This window comes from Cadophora gregata, assembly GCF_030347475.1.
Source record: "Cadophora gregata isolate MNR1 chromosome Unknown scaffold_5, whole genome shotgun sequence".
Taxonomy (NCBI): domain Eukaryota; kingdom Fungi; phylum Ascomycota; class Leotiomycetes; order Helotiales; family Ploettnerulaceae; genus Cadophora; species Cadophora gregata.
Genome location: NW_026695928.1, coordinates 473,218 through 489,492, shown reverse-complemented (window position 1 = coordinate 489,492; position 16,275 = coordinate 473,218). Strand labels below are relative to the sequence as shown.

The following is a 16,275-nucleotide window of genomic DNA, read 5'->3' as shown; positions in this document are numbered from 1 at the left end:
TTCCCTTGACGTGCTTTGCCTGGATGTATTTTCCTCCGCTTCAGATTAGAACTCCGCTAGATTGTCGGATTTTCTCAAGTCTAGTCTTTGGTTCACAAGGAACGGTCATCCATTTTACATTGCATCTACCCAACCCCAGAAACCCCTCTGTTAATTACTGGATTGACAGATTACTGAGATTACCGATGAAACTAAAAAAAAAAAAAAACTTGTACGAGAAACCTGTATGTGACAGTTGACGTTCTGGAACCCTGCTGATTTCAACACTTCCAGGAGAGCTGAGTCAAAACGATGATATAACCGCTCGGAGTCTAATTATATTCACAGCAGAGACATCCATCCTCCCATTAGTTTATTGCTGCAGAATATCATCCAAGAACTCTACCTCTTCACCACATTCAAAAAAAGAAACAAAGAAGAAAAAAGTGCCCTTTCACCCTCTCATTCCTCTCCCTCTCCCTCTCCTTTTACCATAAATCTACCCCCGTCCTCTTCTAACAACCACTCTTAAGTCATAGCCCCTCCAAGTTCCAAATCATCTCCTCCCCCACCTTACCCACGCCCTCTCCGGCTTCCTCACACATCCACCCCCTCTTCCATCAACACCCACTCCTCCCACTCTTCCACCACCCCTCCCATTCCCATTCCAATTCCCATCCACCACCCCATCTCCATCCCCAAGCTCAACAACCGTCTCATAATACACGCCCGCAACGCCCTCCCCAACCCTCTGCATCTCCATCTCCATCTCTTGCACCACAGCCCCATCTTTATCTTTATCTTTATCTTTCAATTCACCAAAACCACCAAAACCACCAACACCGCCAGTACCAGTACCAGCAGTCCTAACAGTCGAAAACCCATCCCTCTCAACCTCAAACTCCCTCTCCCGTTCTCTCCTATTCCACCTCTCCACCACCCCTCTATCAACCCTTCCTTTTAAGCCTTCTCTCCATCCCGCATTTCCATTTCCATTCCCATTCCCATTCCCATTCCCATTCCCATTCCCATTCCCATTCCCATTCCCATTCCCATTCCCATTCCCATTCCCATTCCCATTCCCATTCCCATTCCCATTCCCATTCCCATTCCCAATCCACCTCTCCCTCCCCTCCCCACCTCTCCCCAAATCCCCATCACCCTCACCCTCACCCAACCCCGGCGCATAAAACCTCGCATTCCACCTATTAATCCTCGGCTTCAGCCTTTTATTATTCTCCGTCTCTTCTTTCTCTCTTTTAAGTCGTCTATTGCGAGCCCGTCGGCGTTTGATACAGATGTAGCAGAAGCAGGTGGTGAGGAGGGCTGTGATGAGGGTGAGCGTGGTGATTAAGGCGATGAGTTTGCTTGAGAGGGTGGTGGTGGTGGGGATGGGGATGGGGATATAGCGGGGTGTGAGGGGGAGGGGTGGTGGCATTTTTGGGGTTTGGTGTGTGGTGTTGAGAGGGTTTGATAGTGGAAGGAGGTATTGTATTGTATTGTATTGTATTGAACGAACGGCAAGACTGCTCGGACTTCCGGGGGGAGGGGGGTTGAGTTGATTTGAGTGGAGGGGGAGTATGGGTGTGTAAATGATAAGATAAGTCGATGATGGCGTAGATTCGTAGTTGAAGTGTGGATTTTTGGCTGTGACCGACTTCCAAGTTTAAGATGAGACAAAAATCAGAAATGTGATCCCCCGTAATAGAATCGAGAGAACTTCTCAGGTAGCAAGCAAAGCGAGAGTCAGAGCAAGAGCGAAGTTGAGGTTGGAGGCAAACCCACCATCTTAAATGGCAGCCTGCTCCCTCCTCCTCCCCTCCTCTCACCCACTCCCCCTCCTCTTCCCCCTTCCCCTTCACTCCAAACCAAGCCAAAGAATCGTCCCAGCGATTGATCCATCTCCATTCCAGCCTCAATGACCCACTCATCCAATCCACATTACCTCACACCTCCAAAGCAAAGCATCTCGGCAAACAACCAAATCAAATCAAATCAACTCCCACCATCTCCCATCCCATCCAATTCTTTCGACCCAACCGCTGGCAGCCCAAGCAAACCGAAGAATCCGACTTACGAAGTACAGTACGAAGTACGAACTTACATAATCATCCAGCCAACTCCAGCCCGGCCGTAATTCTTGTACCATAGGTAGGTAGCTTGTGTCACTTACGTTGTGCAGGTTTGTGTAACCATTCATCTATCTGGTAAATTTACGTACGGCGTGGACGCGAGTGTGGCTGAGGAAACACAGCCAGAAGGGACACGCATCGAGCTTGGACTCGTAGCGAGAGAGATAAGGCGAGAGAGTGGTTGGTTAGTTGGTTGGTTTTGGTTGGTTTGTTCGTTCGTACACTGCACTGCATACGGAGTAGAGTAGAAGTAGGTACCTGGGTACTTAGTAAGAATGTTTTGTTTGAAGGGACGGTGAGGTAAGGTAAGTTGCACTGTACTTTAGGTGATTATTGATGAAAGGGGGCTGGCTGTGTCTGTGGTCGTAAAGACCTTGGACCAACCTGTTGCAACAAAGGCCGGCCTTGCATGACTAATCATCTCCATCACGTGGATCGCTCTGGACTCCACTACCCACCGGGAAACAGACAGACATTGAAGGTGAAGGCCAGGAGTTAAGTTACCTTACCTTGAGGTAGGTAGACAGGAAGTCACTATTATGAATCAAATAGGAGAGAAGCAAAGGCTCCATTCACAGTACCACATTTTTAAAGTAATAAAAATGTTTCTATTTTTTCAGTTCTTCTTCTTCTTATTCTCGATCGAAAAAAAAAATAAAGAAAATCCATGTATGCATGCATGAATGCAGTAGGTAGCAAAGGTAGGTACCCTACCAGTTTTAGGTATGTCCAGTAGGTACAAAAGAAAAAAACAAAAACAAAAACATAAACGCATCTCAATCCTTCCATCCATCCATCCATCCATCCAGCCCAGCCCAGCCCAGCCCAGCCCAGCCCAAGCAAGCGAGCAAGCAAGCAAACATCCACAGCCTTGCCGAAGAATCATTTACCGTCGTCCCGCAAAACGTCATACTCCCTCCGCAAAGCGTAACCATACCTTTCCTTACCTTACTTTACTTTACTTTAACATTCATTTCCAATAACTTCCATCCCATCCCATCCCGTCCCGTCCCATCCCATCCCACACAGCCTCTCCCTCTCCCGATCGCGAGTAGGATCCAATGTGATGTCAACTGAACTCAACCTAAGCAACACCAACACCCTGCAAATCAACATCACCCACCACGCCACTCTCATTCCCATTGACCCCAACAGCAGCAGGACCAAAGATCAGAACTCTCAAAATCCTAGCAAACCGCCTCGAGATCCCCCACCGCCCAATCTGCTCCAACAGATCCGCCAGCCTACACAAAGTAGCCGCCTCCGTCAACTGCGGCTTACCCGTTCCAAACCCATTGACAGCAGGTAAGTACTGCATAGGATCGATATTGAACATCTTGACCTCGGGGATATTGAAGGATTCCTCGTACGTCATCTGTTGCTGCTGCTGTTGTGAGGCTGTTTGGGGAGTAGAGGACGAGCCATCGACGGGGGTGACGGATGGGTCGAATTGGATGTAGCAGTACCAAGCTCTAGCAGCGAGGAACATCGAGCGGGGGACGTGCAGAGCGGGCTCGCTGTGGAAGGGGATACCTTCGCATTGGCGGTGAATGAGCGAGGCGTGGATGATGCAGCGCTTGGCTTCGATGCTGGTGGACCAGTTGCGAGCGTAGGTGATGGCGTCTGCACCTTTGGCTGGACCGCCAATGGCGCTCTCGAGTTGTGAGAAGTCGACTAGCAGGGTCATGAAGATCTCGTGGTAGAGAACCATGAGGCACAGGGGGTCGGGGTCTTGTGTTGTGCGGGTCTGCTCGTAGGCGTGGTACCAGCAGATGAGGGCTTCTTCGAAGTTTTGCATTTGCTTGGGCGTGAGTGTGCCGGCGACTCGACTGGCTTGTACGGACGCGCCAATGCTGTGCAGGATTACGTAGCAAGAGAATCGGCTTTCGCGACATGAAAGTTCCTTGGAGAGTGGGGCTGTATCGACATGTTCGGCCTGATTGACATGTAGGTGTGTGCTCAACTTGCTTGGGTCTGGGGAGAGTCGGATAAGATGTGCCCAGCGAGTTGGAGTAACGGCACCAAAAAGCTCGTCTGTTGATGCTACGAAGAGGCGGAGTGCATTATGTTGCAGGATCGGGGCGTTGTTGAATGTGCTGGCGAATTGTGCATCATGAATGTACAAGCCCAAGGCAGTTCTATTGCAGGTTAGGATGTGACAGTGGTGAGGTGGAGCGATTTACGTACCTCGAGATTTCCTCGTCTCTTGCCCACGAGTTCCAAGCCACATCAAGCTCTTCTTGAGGTTTACCACTGACATCTGGAAGGGTTCGGGCAATGTCAAGTATACCGCATCGTCTCGCCAGCTATTTTGGGTCAGTATAGTACATACTATTGAGAGGGTTATCTTACATCAGTCAGGTTAACATGGAATGGCTTGACCAAAGCAAGATACTTTGGGCTCTGCCAAATATTAGCTTCTGTACCAAATGTTTGGAAGGGTGGCACATACACCGGACAGATAAGCAAAGAACTGGCTGATAAGCGCAGCTTGGATGAACGAGGTTCGTTCTCTCAGAGGCTTTGACTCAGCAGTAGCCCACTAGAAGCACATCATTAGCAAAGACTCCTCTGCAACACAATGACAGAATATCTTACGGATTCAGTAACAGTCTTCTGAACAGTCTCAAACATCTTAGCTCCTCTCAGGCACGCCTGATCGGAGTTGATCAACAGACTACCAATGGAGCTGATAGAAAGTAAGAGCAACGGGCTATGATCAGCGGGGCGGAATGTCGGGCCATGGAAGATGGGGAAGATGGGGTTGAATTTAGTGAAGAAAAACTGGATGGTGATGTTCTGTATGTTTTGTCAGTCTTTGCCTTTATCACCATAAGAGAAGGTAGGACTTACCATGAATTCAACAGAAGGTACGAGAACTTGGTCCCACTCCATATGCAATGGCAGATTGCCACCGGTCTCAGAGCTAGGCATATCATGATTCTTCCACTGGTGATCAGACAACGGACCACTGATACCAAGGAACTCCGCAGCCGTGGGGGTCTTGAAGGATTTGTTGAAGACAGCAAGATCAAAGTCGTTAGTCAGGTACCAAGACTGGAACTGCTCGATCTCAGGGGCGGTGTATGGCATTTGATAGCCGTTGGCTTCAGATGGGGGAGGGTATTGATGTAGAGCTGGGTCGAGGTACGAGGTAGAGAAGTCCATGTTGTTGTTACCAGCACCTGGGTTGTCTCGTCCTCCAGTGAGACTCGGGTCAATCTGAGGCATCGCCGTAGCTCCACCGTTCATGTGTTGATATGGTCCTGGTCCGAGGTCGGGTTGAGCGTACATGTCATGGCCATACATCTCATTGCCCATAGGATGGTACTCAACAGGACTAGTATTGAAGTCATGATCCGTGTAGTCTGAGGCTGCGATGGAGGATGAGATGGACGACATAGGCTGGTGGGACGAGGACATGCGGCCAGTGACAGGCGTGATGGGGGGATTGACGGTGCCATCAGAAGTCGTCGCCGCATCATTGTTGCTGAAGACATCGGGAGGGACAACGGCAGTGTTGTTTCCATGAGTTCGTCGATGTCGAATCAAGGTATCACTGTATGAGGAGCGGAAATGTCAGCGTTCTGGATGTTCTACAAAAGAGATTTTGCATCGATGCCATTTCCACGCGTCAACAACACCATGCTCGCGGCGGCGGCTCATATTTTCCCACTTCGCTCCACACCCCCTTTCTTCATCAACATCATGGTCACCACCACCTGCACCACGCATCATGAGCTGCCCCCTCCCTGCCCCTCTGCCCCTCCGTCCCACCATCTTATGCTCTGCCCCGTGACAATGGTGGGGATGTGCTGCGATGCGGGGCAGGAATGTTTTTTGTGCAGTGGCCCTCCCTCTTTCCCCTCCACTCTCTTCCCTTCCCCTCCCCTCCCCTCACCACCCCGACCCATCAAACATGGGAAACAGCCACTAAGCATCCTGTATCCACCTCGTCTGTTTGTTTACCTATCTAGGTACCCCCTTTCCCTTTCCCACCCCTCCATGCACGTGTATCCACCTCGCTAGAGAACGAGAAAGGGAACGAGGAACGAGGAACAGAAAGAGAAATCGGAGAAACTCACTTGCGACTGTAGTTCTTGCCACAGATACTGCACTGGAACGGTCGCTCCTTGGTATGGCAGCGCTCGTGACGAATCAGGTGCTCCGTCTTCGCAAAGTGGCGCGAGCAGAATCGACACGCCTTGCCGACTCCTGCGCCTGTGCCTGCGCCTGTGCTGCTGCTGTTGCTGTTGCTGTTGTTGCCGCCGCCGCCGCCGCGTCGTGGAGTCGCCATGTTTACTTTTGGGGGCATTTGAAGGGGAGGGGAAGGGAGGGGAGGGGAGGGGATGAGTGGGGGACGGGAACGTACAGAGCCTCGAGGTACGTTGGGCTGGGTTGACTCGAGACGGGAGTCTTCGAGGGCTCGGGTGGGTGTGGGTTGCGCAATTCGAAGTTGTGCCGAGGGAAGGGGGAAGGGGGAAGGGGGAAGGGGGAAGGGGAGCGCAGGGACTGGACTGGACTGGACTGGACTTGCTAATTAGCCACCACCCCCCGGTCCGAGAACAAATAAATAACACTGCACTAGGCTCAAACAGTCACGTCAAAATTCCTCAGACAAAGATGACCAGAACAAAGAAGTGTTACTACTGTAAGGTGGGAATGCGTCGACTGAGGTCGTGCAATTATGACTCGAAGTGGAGTCAATTTGGAGTTTCGAGAATTGATATGTCGCATCGCATCTTACTCAAATCGGGGGTCGGGGCAGCTTGAGCACGACCTCAATGATGAACTCGGAGCTTTGCTTGATATGACGTGTTGTTAGAGTTTAGCAGTAGCACGGCTTTACCTCGCTTAATCCTCGAGTTTGCACGATCGAGGAATTTATGTCACGTAGATTGTTGAGATATCAGGAGTTATTGTGTAAGGTGATTGATTGATTGATTGATGCTTCAATTACTGATTTGCTTCATGTGTTTATACTCTTACCGCGTCGAGCGTTTCGAGGGCATCGAGCTATGGCAAGGTCTTACAAACGCAGCAAGGTAGCATGTCTTGAAAGGTGACATCCAAACCATTCTATCTTCCAGAGGTCAGAAAGTGGGTGTAAGAGAAGCAGTTATTCACAAAGCACAAGTCAATGCTACAAGAATTCCAAAAAAATTTCAATTGAAATCTTTTCATTTTACAGATCTACCAAGTAATGCAGCACTTTACGCCTATTCTCTGTCTATCCATCCATCCATTTGTCAATGCAGAGCAGCCAACCCGCTCACTTTTACTCTGTAGGCTGCTGTTTAGCACTAAGAATACAACACAAAAGATTATTCAACCGTGAGTGACGCCCCTCTAACCTGACCAGGCCAATTCGAATCTTCCCAATTGCTCCGCCCGTCTAAGAACAGACTTCGAGGAATAGAAACGAGAAAAGAAAAGAGGAACACGAATAGAATACCAAGAACCGTAGCGCCGCGTCGAGACACCGTGTGTTTGTACTGTATGTGCGCTCTTCCATCCAACGCCGAGCAGTAGAATCAAAAGGTAGATATTGTGTCTTTCATTTGCTCAGCTGCATCATAGACGCCAACGCCCTAGACGCCTAGTCGTTCCTTCTTTGCAGGCTTGAGATCCTTGATCTTGAGTTTGATCTTGCGTTTCTTCGATGAGCTTTTTGTGTCATAATCATCATCGATGACCAAAGGAGTATTAACACCATTCGTCTCGATAGTAGTAGCGTCAGTCATAGAGCCCGCTCGAGTACTCATCTCGCGCTCTTGAGTAAGATATCCGAACTGGTGCTCGTAGTGTGACTGAATGCCTTCAGCCAGAGTATTGATCACATCAACGTCATTCGGATTCTCCTTGAAATGGTTCGTGCAAGGCGGGCACTGGATGTAATAGGCCTGGGTCTGAGCAGGGTAGCCGAGCAACTCATACTCCATGAGGGTGTCGCCAATGAGGGCGGTCTCCTCGAAATCGAGACAGTCCTCGCAGAAGGCACGCTCACACCAACGACATCTGTAGAGCATGCCACCTGCATCTGAGGTGCCTTGGTGACAGTCAAAGCATTGATGTTGGGGGCAGTTGAATTGCCAGCCTTTGGCCTTGACCTGGTACTCCTTATCCAGACATTCGAAGTGGTACGCGCGAGGGCACAACTGACAGCAGTGTAATTCGCCACCATCAATGCATATTTGACAGTGTTCCTGGGGTACGACCGCAGCCTTCTTTGCGCGCTTTGGCTCCGCGAGACGAGGGTCCTTGCCGGCCATGGTAGGAATTGCTTCGCCCCAAGCGCAGTTCATTGACTCCTTGGAAACGGCAAAGCCATCAACCATGACAGTTGTGTTCTTGCCAATGCGTCGATCCTCCTTATTGAAGAATTCTTGAGCGATTTCTTTGTGACTCTTGTTTTTGTTATTCTTAGACAATTTCTTGCCATCAAAGACTGACGATTCAACGCGTTCCATCTCAGAGAGCCATTTACGCTCTGCTTCTTCGTCGACCTTAGCATCCGGAATTGCATCCTTCTTGACGTTGAAATCAGCTGGTTGGTCTTTACATTTAGCAACAGTCGTCTCCCAATCCCAAGAGAGCATCTCATTGACATCAACCTCAGGTCGAGAGATAGCAGAAGCTCCACGTCGAACAAGGGTCATCAATTGATTAGTGTTCAGCTGGGGCATATTGTCATCGTCCTTAGCAGGGCCTCTCTTCGATTTCTTGCCTGTGCCAAACTTGGTGTGAATATCCTGCATGGCTTCGGTTACCTTTGCAGAAAGGTACAGCTTCTTTTGGATTCTACCCATCATCTGCTCTTCGACAGTGCCTTGAGAAACGAGCTTGTAAATCGTAACTGGATTCTTCTGGCCTATGCGGTGCGCTCTTGCTTCAGCTTGAAGGGTAATCTGAGGATTCCAGTCTTGATCGAGAAGAACAACGTCGGAAGCGGTTGCAAGATTGATACCAAGTCCTCCGGCTCTAGTGGAGATCAACATGACTCTATAATCACTGTCCAGGTTGTTGAATTGACGAATTCCCAGGTTTCGACGAGCTCGAGCAGTTGCGCCATCAATCCTCATAGATCTGAAGCTGGACCCATCGCCTCCTCGCAACATAAGCATTTCTTCGACGAGATCTAACATCTTAGTGAAGCCGGAGAATATGAGGATCTTCTTCCTCTGCTTGACGACGAGTTCGTTGACAAGCTTCTCCAGAACGATGAACTTTCCAGAGGCGGTAATGACGTGGTCTCCAGTCTCGTATGGGTCTGGCTCGGCGTTTTGAATCTGATACGGGTGGTTACACACCTTTCTCAGCTGCATGAGCAAGTTCATGAGTTTCTGCCAGTCTGATTTCTTGCCTTCATCTTGATTCTCCATCTGCTCACGTTGAACAGTCTGTTCTAAGATAGCCTTGGTCTCTTTCCATGCATCACTACCAATGAGTGAATCATTCTCGAGGACAGCTAAGGCCTCTGACTCGATCTTCATGATCTCAGCCTCACCTTCTTCAGCCAGCTTCAATGTGTGCATGTTCTCTTCCTCCTTGGTCTTAGCACCTTTGAATAATTCGTCAAGAAGACCTTGGTCAGCTTTCGTGATCATTCTGGTGTACCAAAAACGCTGCATTGGGCTTGATAATATTAGTTGCCGACCTTCGAAGCGGGGCTAGAGACTTACGACAAGGGTACGAATAGAAGAACTTCTGTCTTTGGTGGTAAATTGAGATCAACTCCAGGGGAGGACTTCATGCGCCGAAGCATAATCAGTTCCAAAAGCCGTCGGGAGTCATCCAGGACCGTATTCGAGTACTGTCCCTTAGACAAGTTGAAAGACGTGTCGAACAAATGATTGGTCTTGTCGATGAAAACTTCAGGGAAAAGCCAATGCAGGAGCGACCATAGCTCAGAAAGGTTGTTTTGAAGTGGTGTGCCAGTGAGGATTAAGCGATATTCAGCCTTGATGCCATGCAGAGCCTTTGAGGTAAGACTTGCATGATTCTTGACTGTATGACCCTCGTCAAGGACAACATATCTCCAAACAAAGGCAGTCTTGAACCAGGATTGTTCAGCCTTGAAGCAGTCATATGTCGTGACAACAAGGTCGACCCCAACATCATCTTCATCTTCGGAATCTGTGTCCAGAGATATGATCTTACCAACATTTTTTCGGCCTTTCATCTTTTGCTTGGCTTGTGCCGTCAAGTTCCCATACATATCAATCTCACCTACAACAATCTTCTTCAGGCGTTGACGTTCTCCAACAGGCCCATGGAATCGAATTGCCTTTAAGCCCGGAGCCCACTTCTTGACCTCAGACATCCAACTGCTCAAAACAGACAGAGGGCACACTACTAGGAAAGGGCGTTGCAATCTGCCAGTTCCAGCCTTCGGATCGTTCTCTTTGAGATATTGTATAAGTGATATCGTCTGCAAAGTTTTGCCAAGTCCCATCTCATCGCCTAGAATGCCAGACAAACCCTGAAACTGTTAGCTATGACTAGAAATGATACAGTGGTACATACATTGTGGTGGAGATACATCATAAATGACAGACCCGATAGTTGGTATGGCTTCATGGTAGCAGTAATTCCTCGAGGTTGTGTTTCGATTTCCTTGTACGGGGTGATTTTAGGTAGCTGCGCGAGTTCCTCACCGGTCATCTCGTCATGCTTTTCGACCAACTTCTTGACGTAGTTGTGCTCAGTCGGCAGAAGAGGCAGGAAAAGATCCTTCTTCTCTACGAAAAACTGATTGCGATAGGTGGCTGTTTTGTTCGCGATCTCCTGTCTGATCTGACCTCTCTTGCTGACAACAGGTGTGAGGTTCACGTCTGCTAGATCGCTAAGAGGGTTGCCCTTCTTTGGACGTGATCTCTGAGGAGTGGCATTCTCGGAGTTTTCTAACGCCTTCAAGGACATATTCGGCTTTCGGGCTCGAAGACGTGAGCTCCTGACCGGCGCATACTCTATCTCTGCTTCATCTTCCTGGCTGGCGGGATTTCCTTGGCTGATTGTGATAGTACCATTTTCATCGTCAACCAAGTCGATATATTCTGGAACTTGTTGCCTAGGAGCAGGGTCGAAGGAAGGATAGGTCGGTGCAGGTTCGATGTATGTCGGTTGGATCTTGGCAGCTTTGTGTGGACTTCGATTCATCTGGTCCATTTTATGTACTGTGCTTACTCCTGGGAGGAATTTAGAGAGAAGATCTGAAGCAGCAGATCGAACTGGTGTTACTGGCTGCTCATTTGGCAACGTGTATTGCGGCAGGCTTGTAGGTCGAGGGCCTAAGGTCTGCTGAATGGGGTTCGAGTTATCGCGAGCAGGCGGGCTGGGTGCGAAAGATTGCTCGTTATGGAAGTGCTGATTCTGGTTCGCAGATCGTGGATCGAAGGATGGTTGCTCTCGAAATGAGTAGTCTGCGTTTGTTCGCGAAGCGAGTGTTTGTTGATCAGGAGTTGGATATTGCTGGTGAGGAGAGGAGTGGGGACGGAGGGGTGGGGGACTGGGCCACGAGTACTCTGGGGCGGCTGGCCGTTGCTGCGAAGCAAGGGAGGTGTGATCAGGCAAAGAATATTCGGGCGGGTCGGGATATTGGTAATTTGAAGCCTGCATCGTGAAAGAGCTGCCGGATCAGGCTCGCGCTGGAATGGAAATCTGAATGTTGGTGAATGATGAGGCTGAAAAGCGAGGCGAAGAGATCAGGACAACGTGCAAGCGTTGAGAAATTACGAGCAAAGAGTTCCCATCGATCTGACAAGATCGCTGGACACTTGGATATGTCTCACACACTCGATACGTTCCTGCAATGGAAGTGAGTGACGCGCAGGTGGTAAATTTTGCGATGGTGAACTTCAAAGAGCGCAAGAGAATGAAGGTGAGGCAGAATCTTACTTGGCTTAGATGGCGCCCGAGCCTGGTAGACGAGCGGAATTTTCCCACTTAGTAGTTGCAAACAGAACTTGGGGTTTGCTACTTGCTCAAGATATCACATCAATTGTTTTACTTTGCAGAGCTGTCATATAGCACCTTTACACGTCCTGTTGGCTTCAAGGCTTGCCCCTGTTCTGAGTAATTTGTAAAATCTGACCGATGGAGTTAGTTCCCGCGTCGGTGCATGCTATCAATCCTTATCTATTGGCTGCCGGTGGTATGGTCCCTGCATCATGTATCGATAAAAGAAGCTAAAATAGATACTTGGATACCCCGGAATCTGATATCGCGCTATAGGTTTATATCTCAGGGCGAGGGAGCCTCAAAAGAGGATATGATTTTTGATCTTTTTTAAATTGACACGCCGAATGATTAGACTAAACCAATTCCCCCCCCAAGGCGATTATTTCAGATTCAGATTTTACGCTATTTTATCTGAGAGAATCTGTGACGAAACGTTAAATGTCTAAAATTCCCAACAGGTCGTCTGTGCCTTTCACTGGACGTCCAGATGGAGGATTATATCTTCTAGCATATGTTGCTACAAGTCTCGTGAAACCTAAGGTACCTTAGAGAGTCGATCTGGAGCTCAGAAGATCGCAAACGGCAAATCACTTCTAGATGTACAAGCAGCTTCGTTTCCGCAGTTTTTGTAGAAAAAAATTGTACATCAGGCTTAGGATAGCACTTCCAGTATCTACCGACCACCCATTCAGATTGCGAAATACTGCTTAGAATTTGTTAGTATCAGAAAGGTCTTTTTGAACTGTTTAGACACGAGTAGACCAAGAGCAGAGCGTCCTTAGTGCGAGTATTACCAAAAGCCTGCGTACGTTGGAGGTCTATGTCTCGGCGATTGGAAAGTTGCTATTCGGCATCTCGACATAAATTTTGTGTACTCTTCGTCTACGAGAGAGCAAAGATGCAAAGAACTTCCCAGGCCCGTTCCTTACTTCGTGAACGAATTCCAGAATTCCTTCTCGGGGCAATTTCTGGGCAATGGAGATAACGTCATGTGATAGCGTTCTTCGGTGCCGGCTCCAGGTTTTCCCGGCGGCCGACTCTGGAGCTCTCTCATATGTTTCCCAGCCCACCAGGGTTCAACAGGTACAGTCATGAGTGCATGGCCTTCATGTTACTTATTTGCAAAGCTGTAAGATATCGGACTAGTATATCATACGTTGCCACGATTTCCTTTCATCGCCCCTCGTGGCACCTTCAGAACAAATGGCGACCTCCAACACCTGGTATCAGTGCTGGGCTACACGATCCGATGGATGTCGAGAGACTTTCACTGGCAGAGATGGGGCCAGAGAACTGAACGAGCCAAGTGCAGCACAGATGGATGATACGCCAAAGCCTCCGAAAAACAGCAAGGAAGCAGCTCCCAAGTTTCTCATCATGGACTACTACAAGAAGCTGGATCCCAAGGATGCGAAAGCAATGGAGTGGAGGAGAAAGCTCGGTGGAATGATGATGACCATCATGGTACCAGAGGACAACAAGACCTTGAAGCGTATGTTCAATTTCAGAAAGATGTGCGTAATACTGACTGCTTGCAGGCAGAAAATGGATCCTGAAGGAATTCCCAGAAGGTTACGAGCTTTGGGAGCATTTGAAGTACAAAGTTCTGGCAACCAAGGCTATGGATAGTCAGAAATATAAGCCGTATAATGGGATATTCGAAAGACAAGATGCTTATTTGTATGGACATCCCGAAGGACGCAAGAAGAGGTTCCGCAGCCCAGCAGATTTCGTCCCTCACCTCCTGTGGCTCGAATCGGATAAAGATAGTGACAGGGCGAATTGCTCTTGCAAACTCTGTAGCCCAGACAAAGATGATGAGCAGCCAGCTGATATCAAGACCGACGAGATCCAAGCAGATCCATCTTTAAGGCCAAACTCAGTTCCCCAAGTTGCAACACCAAACCCGAACCCTCAAGCTCTGGCAGCAGCAACTCCGAAGCCCCAATCTGCACCAAAGCCTACACCTTCAATTCCCAAAATGGCAGTGCAATCCCCAGAGCAACAGTACGACAGTCAAGCTGGTGGACCATACTTATACAGACCTGGAGAGCTCGTATGGTGGGAAAATCAGCCTGCGAACAATTGGCGGTTGGGTGTAATTGCAAAGCGAGGATTGATAAACAGCAAGCCACGATATCTTATACAGCCTCTCTCGAATCCGCTGCAACCTCAACCTACCCGAATTCTGGACAAGGAGAGCTCGCTTCGACCCTGGTTGGCATGGAGCCTACCGAACACTACTTTGCCTGCACTTCAAAACATGACATTCGAAGCTGTACCGTGGGACCGCGTTGTGAGCCAGGGACAATTCGACCAAGGCCGCGACTTTGTGGTGGATGGCAGTATACTTGCAGCGAGGAGTATTGATGCCAGCTATTCGTTCTTTGACCGAATTGAGAAGGCACTGGCAGGTCCTGGCGAGGTACATTACAATGGAATGTTCTTGGGAGGCGAAAAGGTTTGGGTAGGCGAGCCTGTCCGGTTGAAGGTCCCGCCAGCAATTGGACGTAATGCACCCGACATTTCAGTGCTCATCATCAGCAAGCTGATTGAGCAAACACTCCCAGACTCGTCATCAGTCACAATCGTTGGTGAAGTATATAAATGGGTCGAGATGCCTACTCCATACAATAATCGATCCGAATGGCCAACCCCAGATCTCCCTTCAAGGATGGTAGCCGACCTCCGTTTCCGAAACGAAGTGGCAGACGCAGCAAAGACAGGCACCTGGTATGAATGGCGACTCCTGGATCCTCTCGCCAAGAAGACCTTGACAGACATCAAAGGTCGTTGGTACGATACCAGATCACTTCTCCCAGTCATAGCTGGCGTACAGAGATTCCAACAGGATGCAGCAGCCGGCAAGTTTCAAGATGTGAACGAAGCAATGAATTCCAGGCTCGATGGAGATAAGCTCCCCAACCAGAGACGCAAGAATAGAGCAGATACTCTCGGTCAAGCTGTTCCTCCTGACTTCAAAGTCAGTCGAGGGTTGGCTGGTGATCCTGTTGACGACGTGTTCCCTGATCAGCAGCCGCCCGTAGGGGAAAATCAGTATATGAATATGGGTCAACAATTTTATGGGTGACATTGAGTGGTGTCTCAGGAGTTTATAAGACGTGAGGATATGTAAAAACAACGGGAATGGATGGCGTCGGTGGAAAAGCTTATTGGCTTTTAATGCTCGATGATTTATTATGAATGGTTTCGCATGTCAGAATAGATACCCATGTAGGCTTGCTAGCAATATCTCTAGCTGAACACATAGAATCGTCAGCATATAGTCATATTCTTCATACTTGTTCAAGTAAGACTGCAAGTTTAGCCACTAGACATGTAGATTTTGGTTCCTCGAAAAGACATCTACTTGCTTTGAGGCAGAGGCTGGCTTCGTGACAAGCGAAGCGAGCTTGACGAAAAGTCACAACTTCCACTTCAATAATTTGAGACAACCGCAGGAACTGGTCTTTGGCTTCCAAAATGGATGTTGGGAGAGAAATCTTCTTGGAGTATGGGTTACATGCTCACTTCGCTACATGGCAAATTTTGATGGATTAGGAGAATAATTCAGTGCCGTAACCACTTTGTCTTCCAGTCAAAGAACAAATTTGACGCCATGATTTGGCTTGTGCTGAAGAGCAATTCGGAGACGAGGGAGGCGGAAATATATTCTCGAATGCGAGAGCTCTATAGGTACTTTTTCTCAGGGCTGTTTAAAAAGCACCCAGTGTACAGTGCTATTAAAAGGGGAATTATGCCCGTAAGTCTGGCTTGGTGGCACATTTCTTCTCCCCAAGCGATCGATTGTGCCACTGAAAGCCTGCCGTGTTAGTGAGCAGCGGGGTCAATCAATCAAGTAAGACGTCCAAAAAGGAAGAGCCGTATCCGGCGCTGGATGAATGACTTCTCGCACTTACATTAAAACATACAGCCGCAAATAAAAAAAATTATGGATGGCAAAATGCAATCCCAACATTGGATGTTGCAGGTTGGATCAAGTCCCGAAGGTGGTTCGAACACCTGGCCTGAAGATATGTTGCGGTGTGGTTACTGCAATCTTCCGCTCTACCACCTGTTACCTGTTAGTTGGAGTTGATATGTTGGTGATTGAGTTGAGCTTACTGAGCTATCGAGACTGGTTGGATGCACGAAAAGCTGTTATTTAAATACATATTTAATGTCAAACTTTTGACACTTTGCA

The 16,275-nt window shown here is 48.7% G+C and overlaps 4 protein-coding genes and 1 non-coding gene across 5 annotated transcripts; 1 reads left to right on the top strand and 4 right to left on the bottom strand.

Moving 5' to 3' along the window:
- Positions 1–535: 535 nt before the first annotated feature.
- On the bottom strand, positions 536–2,463 carry ONS95_010961 (uncharacterized protein; the record flags this gene model as incomplete). The annotated part of the gene is made up of 2 exons (XM_058504553.1): positions 2,433–2,463; positions 536–2,369 (listed from the first exon to the last, which is right to left on the bottom strand). The coding sequence occupies exon 2, from the start codon at positions 1,415–1,417 to the stop codon at positions 536–538; it is 882 nt and encodes a 293-aa protein (XP_058359109.1). The 5' UTR covers positions 1,418–2,369; positions 2,433–2,463.
- Positions 2,464–3,195: 732 nt separating this feature from the next.
- On the bottom strand, positions 3,196–6,408 carry ONS95_010960 (uncharacterized protein; the record flags this gene model as incomplete). Its single annotated transcript, XM_058504552.1, has 7 exons — positions 3,196–4,249; positions 4,299–4,417; positions 4,464–4,514; positions 4,564–4,653; positions 4,710–4,910; positions 4,965–5,670; positions 6,197–6,408. 7 exons carry the CDS (start codon positions 6,406–6,408, stop codon positions 3,196–3,198), a joined length of 2,433 nt encoding a protein of 810 aa, XP_058359108.1.
- Positions 6,409–7,702: 1,294 nt separating this feature from the next.
- ONS95_010959 (uncharacterized protein) lies at positions 7,703–11,961 on the bottom strand (the record flags this gene model as incomplete). The annotated part of the gene is made up of 3 exons (XM_058504551.1): positions 10,638–11,961; positions 9,794–10,593; positions 7,703–9,746 (listed from the first exon to the last, which is right to left on the bottom strand). Exons 1-3 carry the CDS (start codon positions 11,727–11,729, stop codon positions 7,703–7,705), a joined length of 3,936 nt encoding a protein of 1,311 aa, XP_058359107.1. The 5' UTR covers positions 11,730–11,961.
- Positions 11,962–12,533: 572 nt separating this feature from the next.
- On the top strand, positions 12,534–15,469 carry ONS95_010958 (uncharacterized protein). Its single transcript, XM_058504550.1, has 2 exons — positions 12,534–13,563; positions 13,610–15,469. Exons 1-2 carry the CDS (start codon positions 13,275–13,277, stop codon positions 15,160–15,162), a joined length of 1,842 nt encoding a protein of 613 aa, XP_058359106.1. The 5' UTR covers positions 12,534–13,274; the 3' UTR covers positions 15,163–15,469.
- Positions 15,470–16,071: 602 nt separating this feature from the next.
- Positions 16,072–16,210, bottom strand: ONS95_010957. The gene has a single exon. It is a non-coding gene; the product is annotated as a tRNA-Cys (tRNA).
- Between the last annotated feature and the right edge of the window lie 65 nt (positions 16,211–16,275).

Excerpts from the sequence above, each read along its gene's own strand:
- ONS95_010958 (XM_058504550.1), top strand. The coding sequence starts at position 13,275 with ATGGCGACCTCCAACACCTGGTATCAGTGCTGGGCTACACGATCCGAT. Across the intron at positions 13,564-13,609 it reads GGACAACAAGACCTTGAAGC|GCAGAAAATGGATCCTGAAG; the intron begins GTATGTTCAATT and ends GACTGCTTGCAG.